The sequence below is a fragment of the Chanodichthys erythropterus genome, chromosome 11, assembly GCF_024489055.1.
Source record: "Chanodichthys erythropterus isolate Z2021 chromosome 11, ASM2448905v1, whole genome shotgun sequence".
Lineage (NCBI taxonomy): Eukaryota > Metazoa > Chordata > Actinopteri > Cypriniformes > Xenocyprididae > Chanodichthys > Chanodichthys erythropterus.
In genome coordinates, this window is record NC_090231.1 from 4563010 (window position 1) to 4576075 (window position 13066).

The window sequence follows — 13066 nt, forward strand, 5'->3', positions numbered from 1 at the left end:
CAAGCAGATAGACTGAGGTGTGTGATTGAAATAGATCTGCATTCATCTTGTCAGCATACAGCCAATAAAATGGTACACAACAATTAGACAGTCGCAGACAGCTGTTTAATAAATGTTGTATAAACTCTGTTAAAACAGTCAGGGATGTACAAAATCTGAAACCAAAAAGAAAAGCCTCCTGTTCTTTCATCTTCATTTCACCTCTTCTCTAGCTTGCTTCCTAATCTAGCTGTCCAATAAACTTGACATTGTATATTATGAATATTGTTGGCTCTTTGATTGCCTTTGTTTATTTTGTTTGTCTTTTTGGAGGTAACACTTTATTTCGATTGTCTACTTAAGACACAACAGTCTACTAATACACGAATGAGAGTTAGTTGACAAAGTTACTAAACTATCGAAAATAAATTGTATAAAGACTTTTACACAAGAAAATCTGGGAAGCAAAGATCTCTATGTGCCTAGGAGAAGCAATTGAGATATTAAAGAGATCTCATTTGTGATTTCCCTGTCCTCCGGGTCTCTTCATGTGCCAGAGAGAATCTGTTAGACATCTCAAGATCTAGCCGTATAGTGACTGTAGTCATTTTAAAAATGAACAAATGAGCATTGAGAGGCATCTCACCCATTAGGAGGAGCAATTTGTCAACATGACCCAGTCTCCCAGGACCTGTCGGAGGAAGACGATGTGGAAGGCGAGAGAGCTGGGCATCCCTGTTTGTGATTTTCAGATGAGCTCTGAGCCTCTTCAGCCCAGTATCTGGGTCAGGCTGGAAGAATGTCTGAGAGTGGAATGACATCTCTCTCTTTCCCTCTGTCCCGCTACGCCTTCTCCAATTGAAGGCATGAAATTCCCCTCAAAATATACGATAACTCAAGAATCGTCTCCCTTGCTCTCCCTCATTTGGCCTAATTTTCACTCTCAGCTTTTCTCATATATTTCTACATGTATTGTTTCTCTCCTAATCTCTTTTTCTCAGTATGCCTACTGCAGTAGCTCAGTCCTACTATAGAACTTGTGGTGTCCAGAAACTCTGAGAACATATATTATGTGTGAGACTGACTTTTTCTGAAGGAGGAGGAAGACACACAAACCAAGACAGTGACTGATCGACAGATCTGTCTAGGGGTGGGAGAATTTCTACTGGTAGACATGATAAACCGGTACAACTTTTAAAACTTTTATTATCATTATCGCGGTCACTCTCACATGATGGATTTGGTCCTCTAAAATTTGGCCCTGGACAAACCCATCCCATCTGGTTAACGAGTGAATGTTTAGCTGGGGCTACTTTCTTATACTAAGATATTTTGAAGAATGTTGTAACCAAACCATTTTGATTACACTTGACTTCTACTGTATGGCCAAAAAATAAATAAAAAATCTGCAAAAACACCATATTCAGCCTTTTCATTTCTCTGAAAAGGCATGGGCAGGGTTATTTTTGCGGCTGACCTTATTGCATATGCATTTGTAGGAGTTTCCCTTTCAGATGCAAAATTTATTGGAGGAGAATATTTAAATGAATCACGCAAGGTGATTTACTAAGGTTTGAGCTAGTCAATTTATTGGTATTTGCGCCATTATTTAATGCCCCAAAAAAGCATGCCTTAAATCAGACACTAATTTGTGCTGCTGTTGGTCATTATGGAAATTGTCCGGCTGCGTCTGTGATCTTTAATTTGTGCATCGTCAGTAGATACCGCGCAGAACTTTCCACTCCAATCGGCACTTTTTTGGAATTGTGCTTTCACGCTAATTTGCAATGTTAAGTAAATCTGACCCCAAGTGTGATAAAATTGTGTGTATGTCCTCCAGGTAAACCATCGTACCTTCACATAGGAGAGGAGGTGGACGGTGTGGATATGCGGGCAGAGGTTGGACTGCTGACTCGCAACATTTTGATCAGAGGCGAGATGGAGCCAACATGTTATGGCAACGATGCCTGCAAGTTCTTCTCCTTTGACACGTTTGGTGGACATCTCAAGGTAATCTCACCCTCCTGTCTCTTCAAACAATCTTTTCTGTATTAAGTACCACCATCAGTTGTCTTTAATGCCTCTGTCCATTAGCTCATCTCAAAATGGATGTTAACACCCTCAGAGTGAGTTATTGCAGCGATGACACCCCTAGCTAGACATTAACACTCTGTCAAACAAGCAGAATGGACATTTTTTGGCTTTGCCTCCTGCGAAAGGCCTGTCAGTATCAGTGTGTGTGTGTGTGTGTACGTGATGGGGCGACTCAAGCAGCTGACCTCTCTAGTAATTGGCCCAGATCTGACTGTTCCTTTCCCCTCCTCACCTTCGCTGTCATGAAGAAGGTTGGCCCGTTTCTCCACTCAAGAAGAAATTTCCAGATGCAACAACTAGGCCATCCTGTCTTTCAAGTTGTGAGGAAACTACTTTTGACAAAAGCTGGCTTGCCAACTTCTACAGACAAACTAAAGCTCGAGTCGCCATTGGCTTGTACATTTTTTATTTTACTCGCCAGACTTTTTACGTGGAATGCAAGAATGAAATGAAAAAAATCTACATAAATATAATATAATATAATATAATATAATATAATATAATATAATATAATATAATATAATATAATATAATATAATATAATATAATATAATATAATATAATATAATATAATATAATATAATATAGAATTTTCAAACACTATTAAGGACAAGTAAACTGTCAGTAATAAAATTAAGAACAAATAATTAAACTACAAGCAAAAACACAAATAAACGCAATAGAATAAACACAACTTGCATATACTCAATCAGAAAACCCTAGCAACTCATTAGTAACCACTCAAAACTACTCAGCAACAAAGCCAGGTGACCGTAGCAACTGCCTATCAGTGTCCTAGTAAACAAACAGAAGACCCTAGTGACCCTAGCAGCTAGAAAACCATAGCAACTGTCTATCAACCATCTAGTAACATCTTAATAACCAACCAGTCCTAGTAACCAATCAGAAAACCCTACCAACTCCTTAGCAACCACTCAAAACTACTCGGCAACCAGCCAGGTGACCGTAACAACTGCTTAGCAGTGTCCTAGTAACCACACAGAAGTCCCTAGAAACCCTAGCAGCCAGAAAACCATAGCAACTGCCTAGCAGCCATCTAGCAACATCTTAATAACCAACCAGTCAGAGTAACCAAACAGAAAACTCTTGCAGCTCCTTAGCAACCACTCAAAACAACCCAGTAACCATCCAGAAGACCATAGAAATTACCTAGCAATGTCCTAGAAACCAGCCAGAAGACCCTTACAGCTGCTTAGTAACTCAGAACAATTCAGCAACCAACCAGGTAATGCTAGCTACCACCTAACAATGTCCTGGTAACCAGCCAGAAGAATCCTAGCAATTTCTTTGCAACCAGTCAGAAAAACTCAGCAACCAACCAGAAACCCATAGCAACTCCTTAGCAACCAGTCATAATAACTCAGCAACTGACCAGGTAACTCTTGAAACCATCTAGCAACCACATACTAGTAACCAGCCAGAACGCCCTAGCAACTGCTTAGCAACCACACAACCAGGCAGATGACCCTAAAAACATCTAGCAGCATCCTAATAACCAACCATGTGACTCTAGCAACTGACTAGCAATCAACCACAAGATTAGCACAATGTTTCCCATACAGTGAGAGCTTACAGTACAGTGACAACAGACTCATACATTATTCTTTTATATATTTGAGTGTTGGAATGAGTTAATTTAATCAACTAAAGCTGTGTAGAGAGGGTCAGTCAGGGCCACCGTGTCAGAAAAATGCTCTTCGCTCACACACCCACTTGAAAACATGCTTGTTTAGAGCAATGAACCCACTGACACACTTAACATCTGACTGGACAATTTGGGGATGTGTTTATGACCCTTAACCACAAGGGAGCTCCTAAAAACCGCCTTCCAAAGCTGTGCTGTCACATTCTTATGAAATTCGCTAGGCAGCTAATCTAATTTATGAAACATTTAGAGAAATGTCAGGCCGGGGTGAAACCATGCGTTTGGCTGTCCAAAGGATGAAAGACATTAATTGGAGCCAAGGTTTGCCACCTTCCCCTGGGAAACGTCAAATCATCTTAGTTTCACTTGCATTCTTCTGCATCGCACAGATATTACATGCAACATGTTTCACATCCTTTGACTTGAAATGATCTGATGTAGGTCACAAAAAGGCAGCCATGGAATCTGAAAGCGAACGTTCTGCCAGATGTGCAAGAATGAGAGAAGAGAGGAAATCAATCTAGATGACACCTTTAACTTCCCGCTCTTGCATATATTCACACACAAACCGGCATGCACATCTCCAGTCTTATCCTGAAAGGGTTATGATATTTACATTTCTCACTGTCTTTCATCTAGATTCTCGAGTTTCAGTTTTTTTTATATTAAGGAGCACAACTTGCATAAAGCCTGTGACCACTTGAGATCAGATCACCCATGAGAGGTCACTACAGTGGACAGCTAATTAAAAAGCCATTTTCTTGCATATGCATGAGTTTTAATGGCATAGTTGCACATCAGCCAATACAGTGGACACTAGTGTGTCATCCTATACACTACCAACAAGTGGCAAGCCATTATATGTGGAGTTTTTGTTTTTTCCAAACCAAGATGGCTGACTGCCAGTGCTCCAAAATGTCTATTCATTCCTTCTATCCTAGGAGATTCTTGCAGGTAAAAAATGTTCATCAAGTAACATTTAAGGAGTCATATTATTGTTAAATTTTCCAAGTATTGATTTTAGATTGGGAGGAAAATCTGATTGAAGGTAGGGTAAGAAATTTCAGAGAGGCTAGCAATAACAAGATCTCACCCTCCCTTCAGATCGTCTCCAAAGCCACGCCTTCTTAAAAACACACGAACGCACAGCAGATTCTGTAAAGCTTTACAAGAGATGGCGTTAAATTACAATAATGAACTTAAACAACTTAAAGAGCTCTGACTGCTACCACCTGACTGTTGCAGATTCATTTCAGCATACTTGTTATATCAGAAAAGTAATCTGATCATGTAATGCACATTATTTGTAATCCGTTACATTACTTGTTACATTAAAAAGTAATCTGATCATGCAATGCATGTTACATGTAATGCACGTTACTTGTAATGCATTACTTTACTCTTTACATAAAAAGTAATCTGATCATGTAATGCACAATAATTGTAATGCGTTACTTTACTCGTTACATCAAAAAGTAATCTGATTGCGTAATGCACGTTACTTGTAATGCATGACTTTACTCTTTATATCAAAAAGTAATCTGATTACATAAAGCACATTACTTGTAATGTGTTACTTTACTCTTTATATCAAAAAGTAATCTGATCGCGTAACGCACATTACTTGTAATGTGTTACTTTACTTGTTAAATCAAAAAGTATTCTGACCGGGTAATACAAGTTACTTGTAATGCGTTACTTTACTCATTGCATAAAAATGTAATCTGATCGCGTAATGCATGTTACTTGTAATGCATTACTTTACTCTTTATGTCAAAAAGTAATCTGATTGCGTAATGCACGTTACTTGTAATGCATTACTTTACTCTGTCAAAAAGTAATCTGATTACATAAAGCACATTACTTGTAATGCGTTACTTTACTCATTACATAAAAAAGTAATCTGATTGCGTAATGCATGTTACTTGTAATGTGTTACTTTACTTGTTACATCAAAAAGTAATCTGATTGCGTAATGCATGTTACTTGTAATGGGTTACTTTACTCATTACATAAAAATGTAATCTGATCACGTAATGCATGTTACTTGTAATGCATTACTTTACTCTTTATATCAAAAAGTAATCTGATTGCGTAATGCACGTTACTTGTAATGCATTACTTTACTCTGTCAAAAAGTAATCTGATTACATAAAGCACATTACTTGTAATGCGTTACTTTACTCATTACATAAAGTAATCTGATTGCGTAATGCATGTTACTTGTAATGTGTTACTTTACTTGTTACATCAAAAAGTAATCTGATTGCGTAATGCACGCTACTTGTAATGAGTTACTTTACTCGTAACATCAAAAAGTAATCTGATTGCGTAATGCACGCTACTTGTAATGCGTTACTTTACTCATTACATAAAAATGTAATCTGATCGCGTAATGCATGTTACTTGTAATGCATTACTTTACTCATTACATAAAAAAGTAATCTGATCGCATAATGCACGTTACTTGTAATGCATTACTTTACTCTTTATATCAAAAAGTAATCTGATCGCGTAACGCACATTACTTGTAATGTGTTACTTGTTACATCAAAAAGTAATCTGACCGCGTAATACACGTTACTTGTAATGCGTTACTTTACTCATTACATAAAAAAGTAATCTGATCGCATAATGCATGTTACTTGTAATGCATTACTTTACTCTTTATATCAAAAAGTAATCTGATTACATAAAGCACATTACTTGTAATGTTACTTTACTCTTTATATCAAAAAGTAATCTGATCGCGTAATGCACGTTACTTGTAATTCGTTACTTTACTTGTTACATCAAAAAGTCATTTGATCATGTAATGCACGTTACTTGTAATGCGTTACTTTACTCATTACATAAAAAGTAATCTGATCGCGTAATGCACGTTACTTGTAATGCATTACTTTACTCTTTATATCAAAAAAGTAATCTGATTACGTAATGCATGTTACTTGTAATGCGTTACTTTACTCGTTACATAAAAAAGTAATCTGATCATGTAATGCACATTACTTGTAATGCTTTACTCGTTACATCAGAAAGTAATCTGATTATGTAATGCACGTTACTTGTAATGCGTTACCCCCAAAACTGCTCACACTGCTCATGTCAGATGAGATTTGTAAACACCTGATTGCTAGTTCTTCCTGAAAACAACTTTTCTGAAAGCATCAATAGATCGATGTATATTTCAGTCTGAGGTTTGTTCAGATTGAAGAGCAAAATTTGTCTATTTTGAACACAATCAAAATTATCAGCTAATAAGAATAAATCAACATATTCCGGTAGACTGGAGGGAGTGTGAGCATTTTCTACATCTAAGTTGGGTTTCCACAGAGTTGTGCGGTTGTAGGGATCTTTGATGAAATCATATACTCATGTTTTGATATCAAAGACACGTGACAATCAACTTGTATGAAGTTCGTCTCTGTCTGCTGGTCAAACAGGAACAAACTCAATTGCATTCGCAATAATTAAAGCTGTATTATATTTTTGTATATATTTTATAGTTTTCACATTTATATTTTTATTCGTTGGTTTGTTAAATACACACAGTATTACTGTGCTTTTACTGTAATTATGTTTAATCCAGTATCTCTTCAATTATTTCACAATTAATTACAAAGAAATGACATTGAATTAAATGTGAATTTCTGAAGTAGAAAGACTGGAATAGTATTTTCTTGTAAACTTACAATAATCTTTAATTTTAAGTACTTTGAAGATTTTATGTTTAATATTTCAATAATTTAAAACTTTTCTGATGTCGGTTAATGGTCACATGACTTGCAGGTAAACAAATAAAATCTTTAGGACATGTATATCATATCTGAAATAGCAAAAGGAGTGTCATTTTCCCGTCTCTGTGTTTTGTTTTGTTTTTCAGGTGGAGCGAGGTTTCCGCGCAGTGCATGTGGAAGGGGTGGAGTTGAAGCACATGGGGCAGCAGTCTATGGGTCACTACCCCGTCCACTTCCATATGAACGGGGACGTGGATGACAAGGGAGGCTACGACCCGCCTACTTACGTGAAAGACCTGTCCATTCATCACTCCTTCTCCCGATGCGTCACCGTTCACGGCTCCAACGGGCTGCTGGTGAGTTTCAGGCACAATAGTAAAAATATTTAAAAACAAGGACAAACTATTTGAGAAGCAAAATTGCCTAAGATAATAAGACTTTCAAGATTTTCAGACAGTGTGTATTGAATTAAGTTTTTCTTACCCATTTTTTTTTTTTTTTTTTTTTTTTTTTTTTTAGCATAAACTAAATAAATACAAAAACTTAGTTAGTGGGGTAAAATAAATAATGTTAGTGAAAAGAAAAAAAAAAATCACATTGATGGCAATTACCAGGACAGGTTTAAGATAGGTTAAAAGTCTACAATATGCTTAATGCAGTTACCATAAGAGGACTGATACACAATATTTACTCAAAATTCTTGAAAACATTGAAAACAGATAATTGTGTGTTGACAAGGTTGATGGAAGCTTTCAGAATTAGTACTGCTAGTACTGGAGCTAGTACTTGTGTTGGGATTCCCAAACTTTTTTGTCAGCTGAACCCCTTTGATCTTTAAACATTTCAATAATTTAACAACATATATACATGTTCACAGTTCTCTAATATTGTTTAATGGTCATGTGACATGCAAGTAAACAAATAACATAATGCATCTTAATAATAATTCAATAACAAGGGGTTGATAAAAAGCTGATCATTAATAAAATGTTTTTTTTTTATTAATATATATATATATATATATATATATATATATATATATATATATATATATATATATATATATATACTATTGTTGTGTTAGTCAATCTAGCACACATATCAGCATATGTGAAAATCTCAAATTGGGAAAAAAATGTTTGATTAATCAAGACTAAGTCTTTGAAAACAGAGCTGCAAAAAAATATTTTCTTAATCAGTATTTTAATATGTATAAACATCCTTAAAATAAGATACATTTACCAGACATAGATAGATATATTTTGTATAAATATCTAAAAAAAAATTACTTGAGAAGCAAAACTTAAACATTTTTATTATGTATAAATACATTTACACAATGAATATCTAAACATACTTAAAACAGTATACATTTTCTTGAGAGGAAAGATTTGCCAAGATAATCAGACTCATGGATTTTTAGAAAATAGATCTTGAATTAAATTTTTACGTATGTATTTTTTAATTAAATTTACATATGAATTTTTGAATTAAATTGTGTAAAATTTTGCCAGTGAGGTAAGAAAAATAAATGACAGTAATGGTGAATACCCGGAAAGAGCAGCTGAAAAATAAAGCCTGAAAAGGTAAGGTCTACAGTATGTTCAGTGCATTGGCTGCTCCTCCATTCTCAGTGATCTCTAGCTGTCCATCAGCTGTCTGATCTTGATTGACAGGCCACACCTCTTCACTCTTTGCAAGGCTCAAACTGAAGCTTTAGAGATGGAAAACAGGATAGTCAGGAAACTAAACCTTGTAGTCACTTTTAATTAGTGATGTTCACTCAATCAGGTGTCTCTTCTACTATCGCTCATAGTTAGGGTTAATCCAGGATGCTAATAGAGAGGCACCTCAGCTGACACTTACCTAATTGACAAACTAGGCTTTCTGTTTCACACTGGCATGATATCTAGTGTTTTGCAGATATTGATGCCCTCCGGCAGATTTCTAGTTTTGTTTATATCATGGAGAGAAGCATAGATCTTAAAAGAGTACTTGGCTTCTTTTGACTCTAACAAGTTAAATGAAATATGGATTGTCAGAGCTCAACAGAGCTGGAACATGAATCTGCAATTTATTGCGTAGCAGTCTGCCCTTGGCTTTTCTAAAAAAGTGTAGCTGCTGCTCAAACACTTCTCAAAGATGTGGTACTGCCATATAAGCTGCATTATTTTCTTCACAGGAGACAAGGTGAAAGGTCACGGTACAACGAAGCCACATTATTCGTTCGTGAAAGCAAGCTGCGATTTTATTTCAGAGCCGGCGGGGGGTGGGGGGTTGGGGGGTATACCAACCTCAGAGCTCTGACGGGTTGCTTCTAATGCATTCAACAAGGCTAAATGTTATTTTGCCCAGCGGTAGTTGTATCACACACTGAGGAAGTTTACAATTCACCTATTTCTTTGAAAGGATTAATGGAATTGCTTTCAGTCCCAAAAAATCGTGTTTGTTTGCCAACTTGCACTGAGCCGATGATGTTTCCACCAGGGCTGTGTGTGGTGGCAAAAAGTGCAGCGTTTCTGTTTAACCTGATGCTGTTACAAGTGCATTCACAGCATGACTCTGAAAATAGAAGATAGCTGACATCTTTTAGGTAAAAATCTTTTAGTGTTTGTCATGCTCAGTTGTTGATTACCATGAGAATTACATGAAGGAATGGAAAATATGAGAATATTTTTCGTTCGTGAAATGCAAAATGGATGGTTGTCCAAACAAGGAAAGGATGAGGATTAAGTTTAAAGTTGTTGATATAATAATATTATATATACTGTATTGCATAAACAGTGCACCTTTTGGATTGAAATTCAGTCAATAGGGAGGTTAAAGCTTCATAACTCTTAAATTAGAGAGGGTGAGCCATAGATCCTGTAATGTTACCACTTTAGTCCTACGTCACATATTAAAATATTGCAGATTTTCATATCACATCCTGGGTGGATGGATGGATGGATGGATGGATGGATGGATGGATGGATGGATGGATAGATGATAGATAGATAGATAGATAGATAGATAGATAGATAGATAGATAGATAGATAGATAGATAGATAGATAGATAGATAGATAGATAGATAGATAGATAGATAGATAGATAGATAGATAGATAGATAGATAGATAGATAGATAGATAGATAGATAGATAGATTTATTTATTTATAGATCATTATTTAACACTGGGTTAGTTTTCCTACCCAGTGTTAACGCTTGCTAAAAGCCTCGTCTTCTGTTTTCTGATGTTCTTAATTTCCCGGTAGGTGAAAGACGTTGTTGGCTATGACGCTTTAGGACATTGTTTCTTCACTGAGGACGGACCGGAGGAGAGGAACACGTTCGATCATTGTCTGGGTCTTCTGGTGAAGGCAAGCACACTGCTACCCTCCGACAGAGACAGCAAGATGTGCCGGGACATAACCAACGGCGCTTATCCTGGATATGTGGCCAAACCACGCCAGGACTGCAGGTATAAATCACACTGCCCAGAGAGATAATGGAGAGGATGGTGTAGATCAAGTATCTGAAGAAACTAAGAGCATCAAACAAATCAAATGAAAGAATCAATAAATTTTATTTTGCTTTAAGATTATAAAGCCTATTTTTATGACCAAAACTAAAAATAAATATAGCTGCAAGCAGCAATTAAGGGGCCAAGCACAACAGAAGCAAACAAGGAAGCTAGCAGCAGACTAACAATGTCATAATGGACTACAACAACTGAGACAAAGACACTGCAGGTCAATTTTGAAGTCAGTCAGACCAACAGTACTGTAGTTAGAGTCAATTTCAAGTTTTGTTCAGTTATAGCCCCACCACTTTTTGTGTGTGTCCTCAGAGTGCCCCCATACATAAGTGTCAAATTTGGTAAAAAAAACAAACATCTAATTTCATTTAGGACTTATAGACATTTATATGTATGAGCACATAAAACATTTACGAAAATGTTTCCGATTTTCCTATGGTGGTTTTGGACTTTTTAAGATATTTAGAATGTTGTTTAAATGCTAAAATCACAATGTTGCACTAACCATAAGGCGAAACCTAGCATGTTTTGTATTGCTGGACTCGGCAAGGATTCAGGAATACAAGGAGATGACATTATTTGCCCCTTGAAAATAAGTCAACCACATCCAAAGTTGTAAGATTGGAAATACAGTGGTTAGAGCGTGGCACTAGCAATGCCAAGGTCATGGGTTCGATCCCAGGGATTGCACATACTCAGATATAAATGTATAGTATAAGTAAGTCGCTTTGGATAAAAGTGTCTGCCAAAAGCATAAATGTAATTTTTTTTTTCACCACTAGGTGGCACTGGCCTGAAACTTCTCAGACTCATTCAGGGCATCCTGCTGATGACACATACCGAGTTTCGTAATGATACATTCATGCATTCATAAAATACAGCATTTTACTATAAAATTCAAAAAGGCTGACGCCCAAAATGGCCGATATGGGAAAGTTGGATATTAGTTGCATCCCAAATGATGCACTATACACTATGCATTTATCAGGGCTCTCAAGTTTTGGAGACAGGCAAGAGTGACACCCACCCCCTCCCAAAAACAAAAAACTTTCGCAACCCTTACTGGGCCAGCATCCTGTAACCTGGCCTCAGGGTGAATGAGATTATGCTTATTAGTTGCCTTTTACTTGACATCTTTGAAAGACAGATGCAATGATTAATGCATCCACAGTGTTTCCCACAGGATTTTGTGAGACTGTACTAGATCAATAAAGAAATTTGTTCTCTTGTAAACAATTTTGTGCTCTAAAAGTAATTTATTTATTGCTGATGGTTGGGCACATTAGTCATGTACACATCATATAGTAGGCTAAATGAGAGTTCGTAAGTGGTCAAACATGTAGAGTACACATTTAAACCATTAAAAATATGTTGCAAAAGAGGTTACCTTTGTTGAATTAATTTATTTGTGGGAGCCTGTGTATTTGTGGAACTAATGGTCACTCTTTGATTATGCTTTTTTTCATTGGTTGTTGCGTTAAATCTTACCCAGATACAACAGTGCTATTTGCTGATTGGCTATTGTGAAGCCTCTTTCTTTTTTTTGATTGGCTGATAAGTGGCAGGTTCGAGACGCGCTTGATTCCTTCCGATTCCTTCCCGGTTCCAGAGAGAGCGGCGCGGCCAGATACATTTTGGGCGCTGCGGCATATTAAATATATGATAAAGCCCTGATTTATACACTATGTATTTATGCACTATGTATTCATCCATGTAGTGCGTGAATTGTATAAGGTTATTTTGTCATTTAACATTGGAGTCTGACAGCCCCTTCCCCTCCACTACATAATTTCAGCTGCGACAGTTGAATGCATGAAGTGTCCAACATTCCACACTTAATTTAGTGCATCATCCGGGTATTTACAGTGCACTTTTTCTTTTTGGAATTTTCTGTGTGAACACGCTACTCACACTATTTGTACTTAAAAACATCATAGAATAACCACTTTTATTTAAAACAGTTTGACAAATTAACTTGACTTCAACAACTTTAAAAGTTATTAGCATAAATATAAGTTTGGACAGTTGGTGGCGCTATATGGATTGAGTTAGAGACTCCAAATTTGCTATGG

At 36.5% G+C, this 13066-nt stretch overlaps 1 protein-coding gene across 3 annotated transcripts in view; it reads left to right on the forward strand.

Moving 5' to 3' along the window:
* Positions 1 to 13066, forward strand: part of cemip (cell migration inducing hyaluronidase 1) — a 161606-nt gene that overhangs the window by 119396 nt on the left and 29144 nt on the right. For all 3 annotated transcript variants that reach the window (XM_067401066.1, XM_067401068.1, XM_067401067.1), the window contains 3 exons: positions 1820 to 1989; positions 7623 to 7832; positions 10732 to 10937. In XM_067401066.1, coding sequence (XP_067257167.1) covers positions 1820 to 1989; positions 7623 to 7832; positions 10732 to 10937 — 586 coding nt within the window. The remainder of the gene's footprint in view (positions 1 to 1819; positions 1990 to 7622; positions 7833 to 10731; positions 10938 to 13066) is intronic.